The sequence below is a fragment of the Schistocerca americana genome, chromosome 3 (genome assembly GCF_021461395.2).
Source record: "Schistocerca americana isolate TAMUIC-IGC-003095 chromosome 3, iqSchAmer2.1, whole genome shotgun sequence".
Lineage (NCBI taxonomy): Eukaryota > Metazoa > Arthropoda > Insecta > Orthoptera > Acrididae > Schistocerca > Schistocerca americana.
Window position 1 is genome coordinate 884,631,899 of NC_060121.1, and position 22,466 is coordinate 884,654,364.

At 41.1% G+C, this 22,466-nt stretch overlaps 1 protein-coding gene across 1 annotated transcript in view; it reads left to right on the forward strand.

The window, feature by feature from the left end:
- The window catches only part of LOC124605364 (huntingtin), a 511,164-nt gene that overhangs the window by 266,744 nt on the left and 221,954 nt on the right, over window positions 1-22,466 (forward strand). The window contains exons 30-31 of the mRNA XM_047136992.1: window positions 1,119-1,209; window positions 13,388-13,567. Of these exons, the coding sequence (XP_046992948.1) occupies window positions 1,119-1,209; window positions 13,388-13,567 (271 nt within the window). The remainder of the gene's footprint in view (window positions 1-1,118; window positions 1,210-13,387; window positions 13,568-22,466) is intronic.

A 22,466-nucleotide genomic window follows, 5' to 3' on the forward strand; every position in this document is an offset into this window, starting at 1 on the left:
ATTCATGCAATTTTTCAAGAAACAAATGTGTTCCAAGATGCACTATGAACATCACTCCACCTAGATGTAAGTAAAATTGTAAAACAACTCTATATGAACCATATTGAATTTTATGAATTGTTGTGAACCATGATTTATTTGTCTTGTAACATACATATGCTAGTTGTTTGATTAGAGTACAGGAGATATGTCAAAATATGGTTAATAAAATTTCTCTGATATAAAGCTATTGTTAATAAGATGGAGTTATATTTAAACATTAATGCAACTTTTTTGTGAAAAGATACCTGTATATATTCTCATAACAAGACGATTTATAAACTACATCCTGCTCAAATATTCAGTTCTTCATCCCTGAAAGCGTCAACTGAGTAGCAGCATCGCTTAGCAGAGTATCATGTAGCTTTCTTTTCAGTGAATCTTGGCTTTTTATTTGTTGTAAATTTTCATATCAATATACTGGGGAGTCTGAACAGCATATAAGTTTAAACAGTGAGCATGGAGCATAGATTTTCTTTATTTCTTGTGTTATAAATGTGATAAAAGCAGTTCTCCTTGCATAATTATAAACTGGTGAGCAAAAAGTGATAATATCATAGATATATATGGAGGGTGCTGTTCATAATTTCAGATTTTTAAACAATTGGCGACACGATTTCCTTGGACACACAGCTCACGTACCTAATAATACTTTTCAGTAATTTCAGTATTAAGTTAATTCTAATATGAACAGGTACACTTCACAATGGCGTACTAGCCGAAACAAGCTTGTATGAAGAAATACAACCAGCGCAAGCTAAATAAAATATTTTGCTGCTAATTTAGAAGCAATTTATATAGAAATTACTCTACTTAGCCTTGTGAATATCAACATCATAGCTGCAGTTGTGTACAGAATCGCTTCCATCTTACAAGCACTTTCATATGTTTTCTTTACACGTTTTCCAAAAAGGAATTTTAATATTGAAACACTGAATACATTTTCTTTATAATGTTTAGAATATTGCAGTGCTTAGTACTACAGTAAGAGCCTGAAACCTTCTTTTTTTGTTTATGCATGGACTTGTTGAGTACAAATGGTGAAATAATTGTGTTTGTGCATGTGTGTCTCCTCTCAGGCCAGTTGAAACTGAAAGCTGTGGCCCATCCTCTTGTGTTAACTTGGAAGTAGTGAGGAAGGGTGGTACTATCCTGTACTGTGACTTTGTGGTAAGTTTTTTTTTTACACATTATTAAGTTATTTACTACTGAGGACAATATGGATTTTAGATGTGTGTGTTACATCTTCCATTATTGTTATTAATTTTCATTACAAGAACATATTTGTGAATACAAGAAACGTATTCACAGTTGTGAATATTGACAGCAATCAGCTGTGTGGTGGAATGATGACAATGAAAATTTGTGCCGGACTAGGACTTGTACCTGGATTTCCCGCTTATGGTGAGCGGTCGGTTTAGCACTATGCTTTCCGAGCAGGACTCACTGCTAGACCCAAACTTCCTTATGTTATCAACCATGTGCTTACAACTTGCACTTGTACATCCATTATGTATATTCCTGTACAGGGGAGACATTTATCCACAGACACTGAACATGCAACTTTCTATTAAAAAAATAACATCTGGCAAGCAACTTTCAATCAAAATGTCTCACTTGTACAAGAATATACATAATGGATGAACATATGAAGGTTGTATACATGTGATTGATGACATGTGAAAGTTTGGGTGTGGCCTGGTTGTGCTCGGATAGCAAAATGATTAGGTGACTGCTTGCGATAAGCGGGAAATCGCAGTTTGAATTCCAGCCCAGCACAAATTTTCCATGTTGTCATTTCATTATACAGCTGATGGTTGTCCATATTTGCAACTGTGAATACATTTCACATATTTCATAACAGCTGTAGTCGCTGTATTGTCTGATTCTTCATACATCCACACGTGTCTGAAGGAACACCGCATCATACTTCTGAACAATACAGGCACTGCAGTACATATTTATGAATGCATGCATTTTGTTGTAATCCGCATAATACTTTTCAACATATGATTCAGTGTTGAATGCCAGTCTTTGAAATTTTTAATCATTTAATTTACATGAAAGCTGGTCTGTACTTGCTGTGGTATTTTGTTACCACACATGTTTTCATTAAACACATATAATGTTAAACAATAATGGAAAATTCCTGGATGTAGCAGTACATAAAATAAAGGAGAGGCAACTACTCACCTATAGCAGATAAATGCATGGAGAACAGAAAGATTTAATAGAAAACAGCATTCACACTAATTTCAAGCACTAATTTTTTTTCCAGCAAAAGTATATACATTCACTCACACGCCCACACCGACGCACTAATGCGCAGTCGTATAGCCATGGTGGAGTGTACTTTTAGCTATGAGTGTCATTGTGTGTGTGTGTGTGTGTGTGTGTGTGTGTGTGTGTGTGTGTACCCTTGATAAGAAAAATAGCTAGTGCTCAAAAGCTAGTGTGGTTGCAGTTTTCTGTTATGTGTTTCTGTGTGCCAAGTGTTGATCTGCTATTGGTGGGTGGTTACCTTTCTCTTATTTTACTTATAATGTTAACATTATAGAAGGATGCGCTAATGATGCGTCCAAATCTTTTATGTGCAAACTCTGAAAGCTTTTTAAATAAAGCAAATGATGTTAGCTTTCTACATATTTATTATTCATGTCTACTTATTTATTTGGAAGTAACTGAAAATCCAGGCTGCATAATGACAGTATTATAGAAAGGATAGATTGCTACTCACTACGCAAAGAAGAGGTTGAGTTTCAGGTTGGGGGGGGGGGGGTGACTTTCAGCCACCAGGCCTCCTCCTAACTAACAAATGATGAGACAATGGGATTACGGGAATGTAACTCATATTGCATGGAGAGTTCCCACCTGCACAGTCCAGAAAAGTTGATATTGGTAGGAAGAATCTAGATGGTGCAGGCTGTGAAGCAGTCATTGAAGTGACACATGTTTTGGGTAGCATTTTCAGCAGCTAGGTGATCCAGGTGTCTTTGGCCACAGTGTGTTGGTGACCCTTCACATGGACGAACATCTTGTTGGTTGTGATTGCCACGTAGAAAGCAGCACAGTGGTTGCAGCGTAATTTGTAGATCACATGACTGTTTTCACAGGTGGCCCTGGAATAGGAGATGCCTGTCACTGGACTGGATTAGGTGGTGGTGGGGAGATATATGGGACAGGTCTTTCTATAGGTCTATTGCAGGGATATGAGTCATGAGACAAGGGTTTGGGAGCAGGTCTGGAATAGGGACAGACATAGATATTGTGTAAGTTCGGTAGGGCACAGAATACCACTATGGGAGGGGTATTAAGGATAGTGCATCGGATATTCTTCATCTCAGGGCACAATGAGAGGCAGTCGAAACGCTGGCAGAGAATTTGATTAATTTGCTCTAGTTCTAGGTTGGACTGTGTCATTTGGGAAGTGCTTCTTTTTGGGGCAACAGTTGGTATGCGGGAGGTGGTAGGTGATTGGAGAGACAAAGCAAGGGAGATCTGTTAGTCAGATAATTTTGGTATGTGAAGGCCTCAGTGAGACCCTCATTATTTTCAGAGAGGGGCTGCTGGTCACTACAGATGTAATGGCTGCGGGTGGTTAAGCTGAAGGGACTTCTTGGTACGGAATGGGTGGTAGATGTCGAAGTGGAGGTATTGCTGTTGACTGGTAGGTCTGGTATCGATGGAGGTCTGATGTAGCTGTCCTTGAAGTGGAAGTCAACATCAAGGAAGGTAGCTTGTTGGGTCAAGGAGTACCAAGTGAAGTGGATGGGGGAGGAGGTGTTGAGGTTTAGGAGGAATGTGGATGGTGTGTCTTCATCCCCAGTCCAGATCATGAATATGTCATCAATGAATCTGAACCATGTGAGAGGTTTGGGATTCTGGATGGTTACAAAGGATTCCTCCAGATGGCCCTTGAAAGGGTTGATGTGGGATAGAGCAATGCGGGTGCCCATTGCTATACCATAGATTTGTTTGTAGGTAATGCCTTCAAAAGAGAAGGAATTGTGGGTGCAGATATAGTTGGTGATGGTGACCAGGAATGATGATGTAGGTTTGAGGTCAGTTGGGCTTTGGGGAAATTAGTGTTCAATAGCAACATGGCCATGGACATTAGGTACGATGGTGTAGAGGGAGGTGGCATCACTAGTGACGAGTAGTGCAACATGTGGCAAAGAGCAGGAACTGTGGAAAGTCTGTGGAGAAAATGGTTTGTGACTTTTATATAGGAGGGTATGTTACAGGTAATAGGCGGAAGGTGTTGGTTCATGAGAGCAGCATTTCTCTTAGTGGAGGCTCAATAACTGGCCACAACAGAGTGTTACGAATGGCTGGGTTTATGGATTTTAGGAAGCATAAAAGTTAGAAGTGTGGGGTGTGGCTGGGTTGAGGGGGCAGGGGAGGGAGGGAGGGGGGGAGAGAGAGAGAGAGAGAGAGAGAGAGAGAGAGAGAGAGAGAGAGAGAGAGAGAGAGAGAGAGGAGGGGGGGGGGTTGGGGGGGGGGGGGGGCTAGGGATTTGAGAAGAAATTGGAGATCCTGTTGGATTTCTGGAATGGGCTCACTGTGGCAGGCTTTGCAGGTGTATGTATCAGGCAGCTGGCTGAGTCGTCCTGCCAATAATTCCTGCGGTTCATGACCATAGCGGTGAAATCTTTGTTGGCAATTACAGGGTTGCTGTAGGTTGTGGAAATCAGGGAATTTCAAACACATCAGGGAAATTTGGAAAAAGACGCTGGAAAAATCTCACTTTTGTCTCAGTAGATGAAATAGTTTTTTACTGAGGTGTCGTGCATCATCACGCACGGGTACAGCTGAGTATGTGCGCTGCTTCCCTACTCCCTCATTCATTGCTGCCACCACTTCTTGCCACTAGCCTAGCAGCTGCCAGTGAGAGGCAAGGAAGCATGAAGAGTGATTTGTTTGGATCTGATTCTCAGAGACTATAAATGCAGCTGCCGGAGATGGATGTCCTGTGTGTGAGTTATGTCAAAGTGGTTGTGTGAATGTATGTATGCATGCTCCCGTTTTCTAACAAAAAGCTATGGCTGAAAATTTAGTTGTGTGTGGGATTGTCTTTTTCTAAATGCCTGTCTGTGGCTCAGTAATCATCTTTACAGTGAGTTGCTACCTATCCTCATTATGATTGATTCTCAGAGTATTTGAACAAATTATCTGTTGCATGGATTGATCACTGTGATCGCAGTTCATCAACATGCTGTCTGTGGCTCTTGATTAGCTGGAGTGGATTTCCACAATGGGCCAAAACCGGAGGCCGTTTCTGTGGGTATCTGTAATGGATTGGGCCTGCCGATCTGAAGCCATTCGGTTCCCACTAATGTGCGTGCCCTGCCCATCGGATCTTGTCTCACAAATCTGCTGCAGACCGGATCTGTTTGTGTGTGGTGTAATGCAGTGGATTTTCATGGTTTGTCCATGGACGCTGGACTGTGGTGCTCCTCAGCTGGTTAGAGACCATGGCAGTATCCTTCTCCATTCCTACTCCACCCCTGCTCCCAACCCCTTGCTTCTCGACTTATATCCCTGCTATAGATCTAAATGCAAGACCTGTCCCATACATCCTCTCGCTACCATGTACTCCTGTCCAGTCACAGGCATCTCTTATCCGATAGAAGACTGGGTCATCCTTGAAACCAGTCATGAGATCTACAAACTAAGCTGCAATCAGTGTGCTGTTTTCGACGTGGATATCACAACCAACAAAATTTCCATCCACATGAATGGCCACAGACAAGCTGTGGCTAAGAGACAGCCAGATCACCCAGTCGCTGAACGTGCTCCCAAAAGCAATGTGTGTCACTTCAGTGACTGCTTCATAGCCTGCACCATCTGGATTCTTTCTACCAACATCAGCATTTGTGAATTGCGCAAGTGGGAACTCCTCTTCCATGCTATGTTGCCATAAGCGCTGCTCACAACCTTTGTTAGTTCCTGTCTCTCACTTACTTATCCCTTTCCCTGCTCCTAATCCAGTACTGCACAATTTTCCATTCCACCAAATGCACTCACTAGTCTTTTTTCCTCTCCTCTGCTTCTCTCCTTTTCTGCCCCCCCCCCCCCCCCCCCTCCCCGCCACTGCTTCCCATTCAAACATCCTGACTGCGTGTAGCCGGCCTACCTTATCCCAGCACGCCCCTGCATGTTCCCGCAAGCAGTACTTTACCCATCCGGCAGCCTAACCAACTACATGTACATCTACATCTGAATAGATACTCTGCAAGCCACCGTACGGTGCATGGCAGAGGGTACCCTGTACAACTGTATAATTTCCCCATTTCCCCTCCTGTTCCACTCGCAAATAGAACAAGAGAAAAACAACTTCCTCTACACATCTATATGAGCACTAAATTCACATACCTTATCTTCATGCTCCTTATGCGCAGTGTATGTTGGTGGCAGTAGAATCGTTCTGCAGTTAGCTTCAAATGCCAATTTTCTAAATTTTCTCAATGTTTCTCGAAAAGAACGTCGTATTCCCTTGAGGGATTTGAGTTCCCGAAGCAACTCCGTAACACTTACATGTTGTCGAACCTACATGTTGTTCCTCCTCCCTGACACAGCCTCTTCCTTACCCCACCATCCATGGACTGCTTTCCCATCAGGAGCAATTGCTTTCTGCAGTCTGGCCTCAGCGGCCAGAGACTGTGGTTATGTGTGTGTGTGAGTTGTACTTGTGTGAATGTGTTTGTATTTTCAACTTTAGAATGAGGTCATGTGCCCAAGAACTCAAATATATAACAGTGTGTTTATTTCTCAACATTGTTGCCCTGGTGATGAACACACTTCTCCCAGTGAGAGACAGTTATGTTGACACTGTCACTGTAAAATATTTGATGTTGTTTAAGGAGATGAAAATTGATTGGGGCCAACCCAGGACTATGTGCGGGATGATTGATGACAGTGACCCCAAGGCATTGGATTGTTGCAGATGTTTCAGCGCTGGAGTGTGATCTGGCATTGTCATGCTGGAGTGTGATCTGGCATTGTCATGCTGAAGGGGAGGGTGCTCCATTTGTGGATGATCTCTTTGAAATTGACATTCAATCACAGCACACTTTTTCTCACACTCCGACATTATTACATTACACACTGTCATGTTATACACTACAATAACAGAGCTCTCTGGGGCACTAGGCTGCAAATATTTAGACAAGAATAAAGACGTAGAATGTTAATAATATTTGTTTTATTTAAATAGCTATAAGAGTTTTCACATAAGTAATTTGAAGGAATTACTTTTCAGTACACTCTTGTACCTATCCAGGACTGGATGAGGTACGAGGTGCTTCCCCAATTTTCAGAACTGGTGCTGCCTTATTTTGGAAACCTTACCCTCGAAGTAGTTCCCATCTACACGTACACACCGGTCCCAGTGCTTCTGCCACTGGTAAAATGTTTTCTGGAAGTCATGTTCTTTGAGGGTGTTTATCACCGCCAGTGATGCTTATTGAATCCTTTCTAGAGTGTTGAACTGACAGCCTTTCAACTTGAGTTTCAGTTTTGGGAATAGTGCAAAGTTGCAAGGTGCCAGATCTGGCGAGTACAGTGGGTGGGGTACAACCGCCGTGTTGTTTTTTGCCATAAAGTTCCTGGTGAGCTAGGACATGTGACATGTCGTGTTGTTGTGATGCAGCAGCCAGTTCCCTTGACGCCAAAGTTCAGGCCATCATCACTGCACATTTTCATGGAGCCGTCGCAAAACGTCACAGTAGTATGCAGAATTCACTGTTTGGTTGGGTGGGACGAATTCCTTGTGCACAATTCCCTTAATATCAAAGAAAATGATGATCATGCTCTTCACTTTGCTCTTCACCTGTCTTGCTTTTTTGGGTCTTGGAGATCCCGGGCTCTTCCCCTGGGACGATTGTTGCTTTGTCTATGGGGCTTGCTTTTTTGGGCCTTGGAGAGCCCGAGTTCTTCCACTGGGACGATTGTTGCTTTGTCTCTGGGGCTTGCTTATTTGGGCCTTGGAGAGCCCGAGTTCTTCCACTGGGATGATTGTTGCTTTGTCTCTGGGTCATAACTGTAAATCCAGCTCTCATCGCCGGTGATAACCTGTGACAAGAAGGTTGGATCATCAGATGCGGTCTGACGAAGGTCTGTGCATGCTTCAACATGCTGTGCCTTCTGATCAGCAGTCAAGATCCTTGGCACAAATTTTGCGGTGACATGATGCATGCCTAATTCATCAGTCAACATTTGTTGATGTGTCCCATAACCAATACCCTCTTCATCTGCAAGGTCTTGAATGGTTCGACGTCAATCCGCATGAACCAGTTGTTGAAGTTTGGCAACAATGTCTGGCATTGTGCGGCTAACGGGCCTTCCAGTCTGAGCATCATCTTCGACGTCTGTATGGCCGGCCCTGAACCGAACATGCCACTGAAACACAAGCATATGGCTCATGCTCTGTCTGCCAAACACTTGTTTAATCATTGCAGGTGTCTCCATAGCACTTTTCCCAAGATTCGTACAGAATTTGATACACGTGCGCTATTCTGTTCACAGATCCATTGCTAAATTGCCACACACCAAACACAGAGTATTACAGAAATCACTGTGGACACGCAACACGTCCTCCCAGCTGAATGCCACTCCGTACACTGACTCATCAGATATGCAGCTCTCACCACCTAGCAGTGCAAAGATCTACTACTACTACTACTAGTTTCCAGATGGCAGCACCAGTCCTGAAAATTTTGGATTCCACCTCGTAAGGCTACTACGGGAAGTGGGCATCTGGGAGGAAGATCAGTACGGTACGTTTCAGAAACTGGACAGTGTGCCAAGTTTATTCAGAAAACCTGCCACTAGAGGATACAAAGTGTGATGCCACAGGGCATGTCTCCGAGACCGGGATGGGAAGAACTGTCTGAATGGCTTATGGGCTGGCTTCTGAGAAAGGCTTAATAAAAAGGGGCAAGGGTACAAAGTTTGGTAATTTAATTTTCTTTACAAATAATATTTCAATAACGTTTGAAATCTGAATTAGCTGATTTTAGTTAATAACAATAGAAATATATTGCTAATTGATGATGTGTGCCGATGCTGTGATGCGGAGATCACACGAGGCGCAGCGACGGGTCTACTGAGTGGCAGATATAGCATGAGGGCTGTCGACGTGCGTCAGCCAAGTAGTGACTAGGCTGCTGTTTTGGAGATGCCTGAGTGCAGTAATGGAGTACTGCAGTCAGGCACAACAGTGTTGGGGCTGCTGAAGGCTGTTGTCAGGTGCGACAGTCAAGCCTCGCAAGTTGTGAGAGACTGTAACACTATATTAGCGGGGCACATCAGCAGAGGCATATGGGTGTATATTTCAATACAAAACAGGATCGAACTAAAAGTTCTGAGTAATACTTTGTCTGAAAGTTAATTTTTATTTTTAGACAGACCATGTAAATCTAATTCTATACACTTTTCTCTCACTTTCCAAAATAATCTCAGTTTCTTTGCATATGTTTTTCCATTGTTCTGTAGGTCTGAAAATTCTCCTATAATAGAAGTGTATTCCAACTGCCTGAAGAAACTCAAGCATCATTCTCTGAATGTGCACTAGCCTTCTAATAGTGTTTACCTCTTAGCTGTTCTTTCACAGAATTCATAAGATTACAGCTGGAGGCTGCCAATTCAAGACTGTAGAAAGGGTGCAGGATTTTCTCCACAGGGGCCTGAGCTGTATGAGGCTGTACATTATCATGCTGCAGGATGGTGATCATCCCAAGATGTTAATTGTGCCATCTCTTGCAGAGCTTCAGAAGTGTCTGGATGTGGCAGATAGTCTGTGCAGGTTTAAAGAAATAAACCAGAGTGCAGCCCTCTATGTTCCGGAATATGATAGAAACATCTTTCATTGCTTGCCACAGTAAGCATCAAAAATCATATCCTTCATTTCAGAAATTGCTGGAGAAGGGTTTGGGTAATGGTTCTTCTCTGAACCTTATGATCTTCAGTCATAAATGCAAGCACAGACTTGTCAATATCCAAGCTTCAGTCATTTCCTACACTGCACTATGTCCTACTGCAACTTAGTTGTGATTTCATTCACAGTAACATATCCCTTTCCTCTAATGAATTCAATGTATTTTTATTTGCACTCTATGGAGGCAGTGATAGGGTGACTGCTACAAGGCTCGTCTCAAATGCTTGTGTTTCCTCTTACAAGTGTTTCACCCATCTCCCAATACTGCTGGGACCGTCTACACATATGCATAAATGTGCCAAAGTCTGATACAAATTTAAACAACAGGTTTTTCCTTTTTAATAAATGGATCTTGGCCATTTTGTAAATACAGCCTGTAGTCCTGAGTTAGAAGCTGTTCACATCACTACATGTTAACTTGAAAGATTGTAGATTATGATAATGCAGTTGTTTAGAATTGCACTTGTAACAAGAGCTGTTCATGATTTTCTTTCAACCAATGTTTGGTACTGGCTACTCACTTAGGAAGACAGCTGGTGTGGGGCTGTGCCCATTTAAAAGGTGTTGTTACCACAGATTGGTACCATGTGACTTGATTCCTTTCATATGTGACCCAGCGTGAGATAGGGCAACATATACATGTGATGGGACTGGAGTAATATTTCCTGCATGAGTGCATAGAACAGGTTGTGCAACTGGATCTTCCATAGAAGTGTAACTCCGTGACAAGGGGTTGGTGGTAGCTGTGGAATAAAGCTGGACTGGGATAGAGTATTTCACAGATTGGGTGAACACCGGAATACCAATTTGGGAGGAGTAAAAAGTGCACCATTTCAGAGCATGAATAAATGCCTTCCAGCCCTTCTCCATGCCTTTCACTTCACTTCACTTCACTTCACTTCTGAAATCTCCACCCGGGTTTTGCTCTCTGGTGTCTCCCTTATTGTGTGTTCCATCTACCTCCGACTTCACCTCATTCCTCCCCTCCATGATATGACACATGAAAATTTCAGTGAAGACTTGATCAGACACCATTAGTTGTCTCATCAGCCTGTTGAATGATGTCCATAAGTCAATTTCTTGTTACCTTTTCAGGATCAAAATATGTTATAACTAGAGGGAACATCTGTCTGTTTTTGTATTAGGAGACAGAGAAAAAAATTACCTGAGTTATAAGACATATAAACTCTACCATCAAGTGAGCAAGATGTATGAGACAGGCAAAATACCGTCAGACTTCAAGAAGAGTATAATAATTCCAATCCCAGAGAAAGCAAGTGTTGACAGGTGTGAAAATTACCAAACTATCAGTTTAATAAGTCACGGCTACAAAATACTAACATGAATTCTTTACAGAAGAATGGAAAAACTGGTAGAAGCTGACCTCAGGGAAGATCAGTTTGGATTCTGTAGAAATGTTGGAACACGTGAAGATAGGTTAAGGAAAGACAAAGCCACGTTTCTAGCATTTGTAGACTTAGAGAAAGCTTTTGACAATGTTGACTGGAATACTCTCTTTCAAATTCTGAAGGTGGCCAGGGGTCAAATACAGGGAACGAAAGGCTATTTACAATTTGTACAGAAACAATGTGTAGTTTTGCCCCCTATTATTGTGAGGATGTATAAAGGCCTGATTTTTGGTCATGAGACAATCAGTCTATGGCAGAGTTTCAGATGAGGAACCTGTGTTGCTTAGAATGACAACAATGCATCAACTTAACAGTGAAATAAGTGTTACACCAATAGACCATGTGTTAAAGCAATGACAGTGACTGTGAACTATGTGGCTATGTTGTTACTGCTCACAGATGTTCAACAGTAAACTATTGTAGCAGTATGTGGAGGTTCTTCTGCAAACTATTAATGAGGCTTATGGAAGGTTTAAACAATAATGCTCTGGCCATACACAAATAACTGTGTTTTTTTTTGTTTTTTTTTTGTTTTTTTTAATATAGGGGTGGGGGTTGTGGACAGTGAAATTAAAGTACTGTGAGACATAATTGTGCAGCTGTTGGCTACATTATTTACCGTAGTCAGTGTCCAAATTACAAACCCCATTATTTCAGCCAGTTTAGCAACGTCGTACATTGACACCAAGGACAACAACCGAAGAAATAAAAAGCAGGTGGAACTGCTACATACTGTCACCCACACCTACCCTGCTATCCCTCTCCCTCCACACCTCAGCCTCCTCCTTACCCCCAACACCCAGGCTGCTTCTCCAACCATGTGCAGTTACATGCAGTCTGGCTTCTGTGACCAGAGACTGGTCATCTGTGTTCACATTGAGCTTGCAAGAATGTGTGTATGTTTTCTACTTTAGAAGAAGACCTTTTGGCCAAAAGCTCACATGTTTAGCAGTCTTTTTAGTGGCCTATCTGCAACTCAACAATACCTCTTAGTGGTGAGTAGCTATCTGCCATTTTCTTAATGCTGATATTATATTTGACAGTATGAGAAACTATTGCTAGCTCTCATGAAACTTATTTATGAACTTTTATACAAGAATGATGGCTGCAGTCGCTGAAGTCAGGAGTACACCACACACAATAAGCTTGTGTGAGTCATTTGAGAAGTAAACAATGTAATAAGTATGTTTAAACATGAATGTCCTTATAATTCGTTTCCGCAAGTCCTTCTTAGTTCTGCACTTTATTTATACTGTAGCTGTTGTATGGTATCAGATGAGCACATACATTGCTTGCCAGTACTGACCAAGAAATAAGTAAACATACACCTTTCACAACCCCTCTAGACCCATAGGCTGTGACATCCTTTCTCAACTCCTCAACTTGCCTTGAGCCAAAGCATTCTTTTTCTGTAGAAATGCTACAGAGGAAAAAATTATCTGTTGACAATAGTATCAATTATTCTAGGAAAATATTCCGATATTTGTCAGTCAGGGATTTTAAACTATTGATTGTACTTTGCGGGAAAAGTATTTGTAACTGTGATTGCTAACGAAATATACAGGAGAAAGAGGCCATCAGCAGTGGAGGTGGGAGGATTAAAGAAAAATTGCTGTAATGTGAGAAACCAAGGAGTTAACAGTATTTGTATCAGACCTTACCATATCCGGTTGAACTCGTGAAAACCATATGCATAGTCCTCTTCATCCTTAAGCAGTCTTTTCTTTGCTTGTCTTCTTTGGTTAACCTGATGTTCAAACTGAGTAACAGTAATGTTAGCTGAACCATTTCAGTAAGTTGTGCCATGTTTTCACTTAATACAAAGGTAATCTAGGATGTCAGGCAGGCAGATAAGTTTCCATTCTAAATTAATGTTCTTATGTTGAACTTGTCTCATTTGGTTTGAAATGTATTGAGACTATCAGTGAATGGTGTCATTGTATTGTGTGAAGAGTTTTATAGCTACATAGCAGCATTATCTGTGTTGCCATACTTTGCACAGTGTGAGAACTTGAGTGATGCCGAGCAGTTGACCTGGTTGCTGGTGAACCATATGGAGCATGTTATCCAGCTGTCGACGGAGCCACCAGTGCAGGAGTTGATAGCAGCCGTCCACCGCCACAGCACGGCCAGCGGGCTGCTTGTACATGCCGTTGGATCCCGTTGTCAAGATATGCGACAGGTTTGTGCACATCCATTCAGTGACGTAAATGTTTTTCTGCCTAATGTGCACTTTCCATGAACACTACCAGGTGTCAATTGGCCAGTATAAGAGGAAGTTAGTTTCGAAAAGAAGAGGATAGAAGCTTCTGAAATATGGTGCTACGGAAGAATGTTGAAGATTACAAGGGTAGATCACGTAACTAATAAGGAGGTACTGAATACAATTGGGGAGAAGAGGAAATTGAGGCACAACCTGACTAAAAGAAGGGACAGGTTGGTAGGAAACGTTCCAAGGCACCAAGGGATTACCAATTTAGTATTGGAGGGATTTGTGGAAGGTAAAAATCGTAGAGGTAGACCAAGAGATGAATCCACTAAGCAGGTTCAGAAGGATGTAGGTTGCAGTAGATACTTGTAGATGAAGAAGCTTGCACAGGATAGAGTAGCGTGGAGAGCTGCATCAAACCAGTCTCTGGACTGAAGATCACAACAACAACATGAGGAAGCAACATCTGTGACCCACGAAAAGTTGGAGATTTTTTTTACTGTGGCAGTGCTGTCACATGTAAGTCTGTGTAGTGAACCAGAGTTTATTAAGCTTTGGCTGCAGTACTGTTCTACTCACATTCTCTACTTAATTGCGACACCTAGGAAGATACGTGTGACAAATGAAAATTATGCCACAGCGTAACTATGTATGAACTCAGCAATGCTTTCAAATTTCAGCCCCCTGCTCTATTTGATGTGTTCCTCAACAATTATTGTTGATATTCATGTTTTATTTTAATTTGGAGCAAAAATGTGTTGATAATCATTCTTGTTATTCCATTGCTAGCTACTATAGGGCTGTGATTGTGTGAGTGCCCCATGTTTTCATTTTATTTATGATTTATAGTTCAGCTTTTTTAAAATTATAATTGCATCTAATCTTTTAGTATTGAACTTCAACATTTGGGTACAAACATAATACTACATCACCTCTTAGCGATGTAGCCCCATTGGGCAACTGGAATCAATAAGACTTTGGATGCAAATAATCTCTTGACTTTCAGAATTATTGACTTCATTCTTTCACACATGGCTCAACTTCCACACATCATAATTCATAGTACACTAATCCCTGTGTATGTGTTTTAATTATTAGTTACAATTATGGTGGGGAATTAAGTAATGTACAAATAAATGATTTCTTATTTTTGTGCAATATATGCAATGGATTTAATGAAATACTCTTAGTTTAACACACTCACAAAATTTGCAGAAAAAATAACTCAGAGCAACTATTACATTCTGCTCTCTTAACAACTGTGAAAAAAATTGAAAGTCAATCTTGCACATCTTCACGCATTCATTGCAAATCTTGGTACAGTAATTACACTTCACACTTTTACTACTACTACCACTATTATTATTTATTTATTTTTTAATTTGTTTTTATTTTTATTTATTTATTTATTTTTATTTTTTTGGGGGGGGGGGGGGGGGTCATGTGACAGAGTGCAATTTGAAAGTATCAGTACCTGTGGGTTAAAGGAACTGAACTAAGAAACTCCCTCCATTACTACTAATGAAATACTTTTTTTATTGAATTTATATCCGTAGTGATATTAGTTTTATGGGCACTGAGCCATAGCCTAAGACATATTTCTTAATGCCAGCTTCATGCAGCTGAACAAATTTTCGTACTGTGTCTTTATAGCTTCTGATTATTCTCTCTTAGTAGGGGATAAAAATTTTAGACAAAACATTTGTTAGACAGCAGTCTAATATCTATAAAACAAATGTCACCAAGAAACTCTACCTGTTTGGCTTTTTCTATAACAAACACATACTTCAAGAAAAGGCAACCACTCACCTGTAACTGACTGATTTGTGGTGCATAGACACACTCAATAGAATATAGTATTTACACTAACTTTCGAGTCCTTGCTCTTTCTTAAACAAAAGCACACACGTTGACATTTACACACACTGCCACACAGACACCCAAACGCTTACACCTACTGCTGCAGTGTATTGACATACAGTGGTCATTAGATCCATTGCGGGGTCAGATCGTAGTCTAAGCTAAGTATAAAAATGTTGTTCAGCAATGAACACTGCTACTAGTCAACTCTCCCTGGATGACAACCGACATGTTTGGCTTGGGTGCTTTTGCATTTTTTTGCTTCCAAATTCAAGACCAAGTGAATCTTGTTTCAACTGTGATGTCATTCACAGAACTTGATACATCATGCTCTAAATATAAACAATTCTTTAATTCTACTTTAGGTCCCAAGCCCATATCCTTAAAGCATTCAGCAGTGCCTAAGTTTAGTAGAGCACATCGAGTGCCTTTTGCCCTGTGCGATCAAGTTAAAGTGAAATTAGATAGATTGCAAAGTATGGGCATAATAACCAGTGGGCAATACTCATGGTCATAGGTAAGAAGCTAAATGGATCACTGAGATTATGTGATAATTTTAAGTCTATCATTAATGATCAACCAAATATCGATCTGTATCCAACTCCTTCTGCTGGAGGAATTTTTGGCCAAATTGGCTGGGGGCTGTTACTTTTCAAAGATAGATCTCACTGACACCTACTTTCAGTCACCTGTAGATGATCAGACAAAACAGTTTCTAGTAATTAATATGCCCTTCATGGGGCAGCCTGCAGATGTTCTTTGAGTGGCACCAGTCCCATGGTCTGCATTGTCATCTCAACAAATGTTTTTTTTGAGCCAAGGGTCAAGTACTTAGGACATATATTAAGTAAAAGAGGGCTCAAGCCTGTACAGGATCATGTGGAAGCAATCTCGTAAAAGCCTCAAAGAGCCACAGTCTTTCCCGGGCAAAATGTATTATGTGAAATTTATTCCACATGTGGCCTAGATTTGCCATGTGCTGAATTTATTGTGTAAAAAAGGTGTTAAATTTGTGTGGTCATAGTTGTGCCAGACAGCTTTCTTGTAATGTAAAAAGTGGTGTAGATTATACCTTTGTTTAGCAATATTGCATCTGGGCAAGTGCTTAATGTTTGCTTGCCACTGATGTCTCGGATTGTGGGACTGGTGCAGTACTGTGGCACAGATATGCTGATGGCACAGAGATGCCATTGCCATTTGCATCTAAAACATGAAATGCGGCATAGAGAACTTATTTCCAAATAGAGAAAGAGGCATTAGCCATCATCTGTGGTGTCAAGGAGATTCGTGTGCATCTTTCACCTGATCGCCAATCACAAGCCTCTTGTTTTGCAATTCTATCCCCATCAAAACTTCCGGATAATGCGCAATGTTAAGCATTGTTGTGTAATAACTGTACCTATGAGATCAATTACTGGCTCACCACACAGCACTGAAATGCTGAAATACTTTCCCAGTTGCCGTGTGGACCAGATGCAGAGTTTGACAAGACTGAAGTGCCACGTTTTGCCATAGACACAAATCAGAGGTACACCCTTGATGAGATCACAATTAAAGTGCAGGAAGTAGCAGCAGAAACAGGCTGTGATCCACTACTGTTCGGGATGATGTCTGCTGTACAGTGGGTTTGGCCAGAGTACTCGTCTACGGACCCCAACCTGGCACGACACATGTATTTTTCATTATGGGACTGTCTTACCATCACTGATGGTGTCATATTGAAAGCCATGTAGTAGTTCGTCCCACATTCCTTTCCCACACACTAAAGCTCCTTCTCACTGCACATTGGGGAATGTGATGAATGAAGGAAATAGTGGGGCATCATGTGTACTGGCTTGGTGTTGGTGCTGCCATAGAATATTCCGCCCAGTACTGCCAGGCCTGCACCCAGCTTCAGTCGGCCCCAGCACAGCATTTCAACCCTTGGCAACGCCCTGACCACCCTTGACAAAGAGTGCATGATTATTTTGCATGACATTCTGGAGAGCAATGTGGTTGCTAGTTGTCAGTGCCCTCTCCAGTATTCTACACATTGCATGGGTAGCTGCCACCACCACAACAGCCACCGTCCCAGCCCTCCCATACCTATTTGCAGTATTGCGGTAGAGGGGGCACCTTCCACTATGGTTACCAACAATGGCCCTCAGTTCACAGCATATGGATTTCATGATTTTTATAAATCCTATGGCATTCTGCAGCTGATCACTGCCTTTTTCCATCCCGCATCAAATTCAGAAGTTGAGCAGGTGGTGAGGACCTTCAAAATGCAGATGCACAACATAACAACAACAGCTGAATGTGGTGAAGCATGCACCAGCTTTCTCACTACCTACTGGTCCACATAAAAAAGGACGTAACTTGGTCTAAATTATCCTCTTTGACCTGCTACACCCAGCTCTGTGGACCCCCACCAATGCAACAGGCATATTACCACGTGGAATTTCAGCCAGGACCCTGAGCGGGCCCAAGGTATCATTGTTGGCAATTGGGGGCAGCAAGTGTTTGACATTTTGGCTGGTCAGGAGCGCCTAGTCAGGCATCGAAATCACCTCTGGCGCAATGAGACGTACTGCTCGTGCTTCCCCTCAGCTGCCAACTCCATCCCCATCAACACCGGTGATGCCTCATCTCACAACTGGGCAAGTGAGCCCAATCCGATATCCCCATCTCCACCTTGACCAGCATCAACTCCCCTGCAGGCAGAATCAAGCTGTGCCCCAGAACCCATATATCAGCAGGGACCTCTCACAGACAGCACCCCCCTCTGGTCTACCCAGTCACACTGAAGAAATACCGCTGGAGCGTTTGGTGGGGATCTCTCTCTCTCTCTCTCTCTCTCTCTCTCTCTCTCTCTCTCTCTCTTCTCTCTCTCTCTCTTCCCCCCCTCTCCCCTCCCCCCCTCTCTCCTCCCCCTCTCCCCTCCCCCCTCTCCCCCTCCCCCCTCTCCCCCTCCCCCCCTCCCCCTCCCCTTTCCTTGATGAAGTCAGTATAGGCTGGGCCATTTCTGTCTCTACGTCCCAATTAAAAGCGAGAGGGCAGTGATTAAAATTCTCCACTTAGTTCAAATATCAGTGGGGGGGACAGCTCAGATATAGTCAGGCTTCCTACTAAGGCCATGGCTTGTTCTTGCGAGGGGGACCACTGCAGACACTTTGTGTGGGCACGTAGACTGACACAAGAGTGCAGGTAAATTCTGCAGCCTGACACTTGCCAGACAGTCTCACTGGTTTCTTGAAACCTTTGATATGCACCATCAATTAGTTGATGATTGCCTTTGCCTGTATTACGCATTGATTCACATTGCTTCCTGGACTATTTGTGCACACTTACGACGACTTTGTTATGCTCTGGATTTTCCTTTTGGTTAGCTGTTCACTTTGTGAATTTTAGCATCATCAACCTCGGGAACCACCTGTCTGTGTTAATGGCAGCACAAGTGATCATAAACTGTGTTCTATATACACAGAGCAGGATAGAAAATTGTCCTTTCTGCCATTCAGGGCATTGAACAGCCAGCATTTCTTGAATCCTAGGATGAAAGAGTTTGATGATACCGTTTGTCATGAAGGGAGAATCCATTCACACATAACGCTTTTTAATGATGCCTAGCTGGAGTGAATATTTTATCCCCTTCAGAAAGCCAATGGTAATAGTGTTTTTGGAGATGTATTTAAATGCACCTGCTGTTTTGAAGTCATATCTCAAGGTATAATGATGGGATTTGTCTTCAATGCTACAACTTCATTCTTTACTTCAAGTGACTGTTAAAAAGCATCCAGTGCCAGTATATATTTCTTCTGAGCAGCACACTAGGTCTGAGATTCCAAAAAATCATTAATTCTGTTGTCATCCAGCCTTTTTCTAGGCAGTAAATTACTAACACCATCGGCAAATTTTCCTCTGGTAAAGTTTTATGCTTCAGAATAACATGATATGCTACAGAATAATGTGATATTTGGGGAAGGGGGGAAATCTTTCATCCCTTTGCAGTAACCAATAAAATCATGGTAATTTCTTCTTTTTAATTTGCAGTTCTAAAGAGAGATTTTTCATCCCATTATAGTACACTGTTATAGAGCTCATCCCCAAAAGTTGGGCATCTTATCATTGTTGCTGATGTATGGAGAGTCAGAGTGTTGCTGTTCTGTTTAGTATGTGCGTTTGGAAGTCTATGGATTTATCATTTAAAATCTTCTGGCAGTCTCTGTGCAAATGCAATACGTTGCTGAATAGAGGGGCCACATCTACTTGTAAACCTGCATAGTCAATTGATAACATGCACAGAATTTTGATGCCGTATGTTTGAGGTCTCCACAATTTCTGAGACCTTTTCCTGGTTTGTTTGTCGAGAGATAGGTATACTGTCATTCCTTTTATGTTATACAAAAGAAAGAACTCCAGCTTTGAGTTCAGGATATTTCCCAGTTTGCGGTCCCTCTGTAGGATTTTCTTGATAAAATGACAGTTTAAATGATATTCTCCATTGGCACTCATTGTCCAAACCCTACTTTTTGTCAGCTTCTCCATTAGATGTACCCTCTGCATAACAGACACTGTGAATTTGAAATTTGCATCATAACTGCACTAAATTCTGAAGTTTGTTGATGATTTTCTTTCGAAATAACCTTTAATTGGTGAATACTAAATTCTGCTCTTTATGTAGAGAAATCTGTGTTCATCTTCTCGCATAAAATAACAGAACAGTAAGCTTCATAATAGTCACAATCTAAATGACATTTGCCAGCAATCAAAGTTGGTTACATTGTTACCTCATATTCAGTGATTAACACATTGTTACTCCATTTCTCTCTAAGGAATGAACACTGCAGATGATGCTTCAATGATGCAAAAATATACTTGGCACATAAGATTTGCTAATCCTAATATTTTTTGGCCAAAAGAGCAGCTTTTATTTATCCAATTGCCAGAAACACTGAAATAAGAAGACAGAACAAATAAGAGGACAGAAACATGATACAAACTATACTGTCTCCCTAAGTAAAGAGACTTTATGATGTATATTTTGCATTTCTTGCTTTTATGTTTTCATTTTCTTCAAAGGCAAAGATAAAATGTGAAATGGTAGCCCAGTGTAGAGCCTGTGCCTACTGTCATGTATTTTTGATTAAAAAAAAAAAAAAAAAATAATAATAATAATAATAATAATAATAATAATAATAATAAAAAACAGAAGATGCTTTTCCTGTTTCTCAGTAAGAGGAAGGTTTCGCTCTCAATTAATGACATTAGGAAGGTAGATGCACATTATTTTAAAGTGTATTCAGCAGTAGCCATTTTGGTTGTGAGAATATGTAAAAAGTTTGTATTTTTTATGTGCATCGAAGGAAGAATATAATATTATTTTACCAGTGAAAAGTTGTATGCATCACTATTACCAAGTAGTACTGCAATATATAGAAAACCAAGAAGCCCACCTGTGTACTTCAGAGTTATCATGAAAATCCGGCCGGCCGAAGTGGCCGTGCGGTTAAAGGCACTGCAGTCTGGAACCGCAAGACCGCTACGGTCGCAGGTTCGAATCCTGCCTCGGGCATGGATGTTTGTGATGTCCTTAGGTTAGTTAGGTTTAACTAGTTCTAAGTTCTAGGGGACTAATGACCTCAGCAGTTGAGTCCCATAGTGCTCAGAGCCAGAGCCATGAAAATCCGATTACAACATTATAAAGGAATCAGTCAAGATATTGTAGGTAGATATGGCGATCGGACGTAGTATTATTAATTGGTAAGCATAAATCTAGAAGAGAAAGACTATTTCATTTATGTGGACCTTATATGATAAGATTTTGGCATAGCTCAGCTTATTGTGCTTGTCCGACACACCAGAAAATTTCATAAGAGACAGTAATCAAAATTCCAATTTCAGATCACCTCTTTATTATTTTCTTATCTGCCATTAATTAATTTCATCATTTCCATATATCTAAATTTTATTATTTATTATATTATGAAGTGGCGATTGTGACAGGACTCAAAATTAGATATATGGAAATAATGAAATTAATTAATGGCAGATAAGAAAATAATAAAGAGGTGATCTGAAATTGGAATTTTGATTACTGTCTCTTATAAAATTTTCTGCCGTGTCGGACAAGCACAATAAGCTGAGCTAATCTTGTAAATGGGTAAAAAATCTTATCATATTAGTTCCACATAAAAGAAATAGTCTTTCTCTTGTTGTAGATTTATGCTTACCAATTAAAAATACTACATCCGATCGCCGCATCTACTGACAAAATCTTGACTGTGTCCTTTACGTTGTTGAAATTGAATTTTCGTGATAACTCTGAAGTACACAGGTGGGCTTCTTGGTTTTCCATATATTGCAGCACTACTTGGAATAATGACTCGTACAACTTTTCAGTGGTAAAATAATACTATAATTTTCCCTCGATGCACATAAAAAATACAGACTTTTTACATATTCTCACAAACACTGCTGATTGCACTCTAAAATAATGTGAATCTGCCTTTCGTCATTAACAGAGAATGAGTTCTTCCTCTTACTGAGGAACAGGAAAAACATCTTCTGTTTTTTTTTTTAAATTTGAAAATTGAAAATATATGGCGATAGGCACAGGATCTACACTGGGCTACCACTTCACAATTTATCTTTGCCTTTGAAGAAAATGAAAACATAAAAGCAAGAAATGCAAAAGGTACATCATAAAACCACTCCAGTCTTCTGACAGAAACATAGCATGCATACAAATGTGACACTCCCCTTTGCCCTGCGCGCACACGCGCATGCCCAATCACACACACACACACACACACACACACACACACACACAGACATTATTCCCCAAAACTAAGTAGATAGACACAACAAACCTATGAGTACATGAACTTTTCCCCAAATCCATTTCTCTCCTCGCACATCAACATTCTACATGCTTCCCAAAACTCATAAATTTAACAATCCTGGATGCCCCATTATAGCTATTTACTGTGCTCCCAATGAAAGAATCTCTGATCTTGTCAAACAAGGTCTC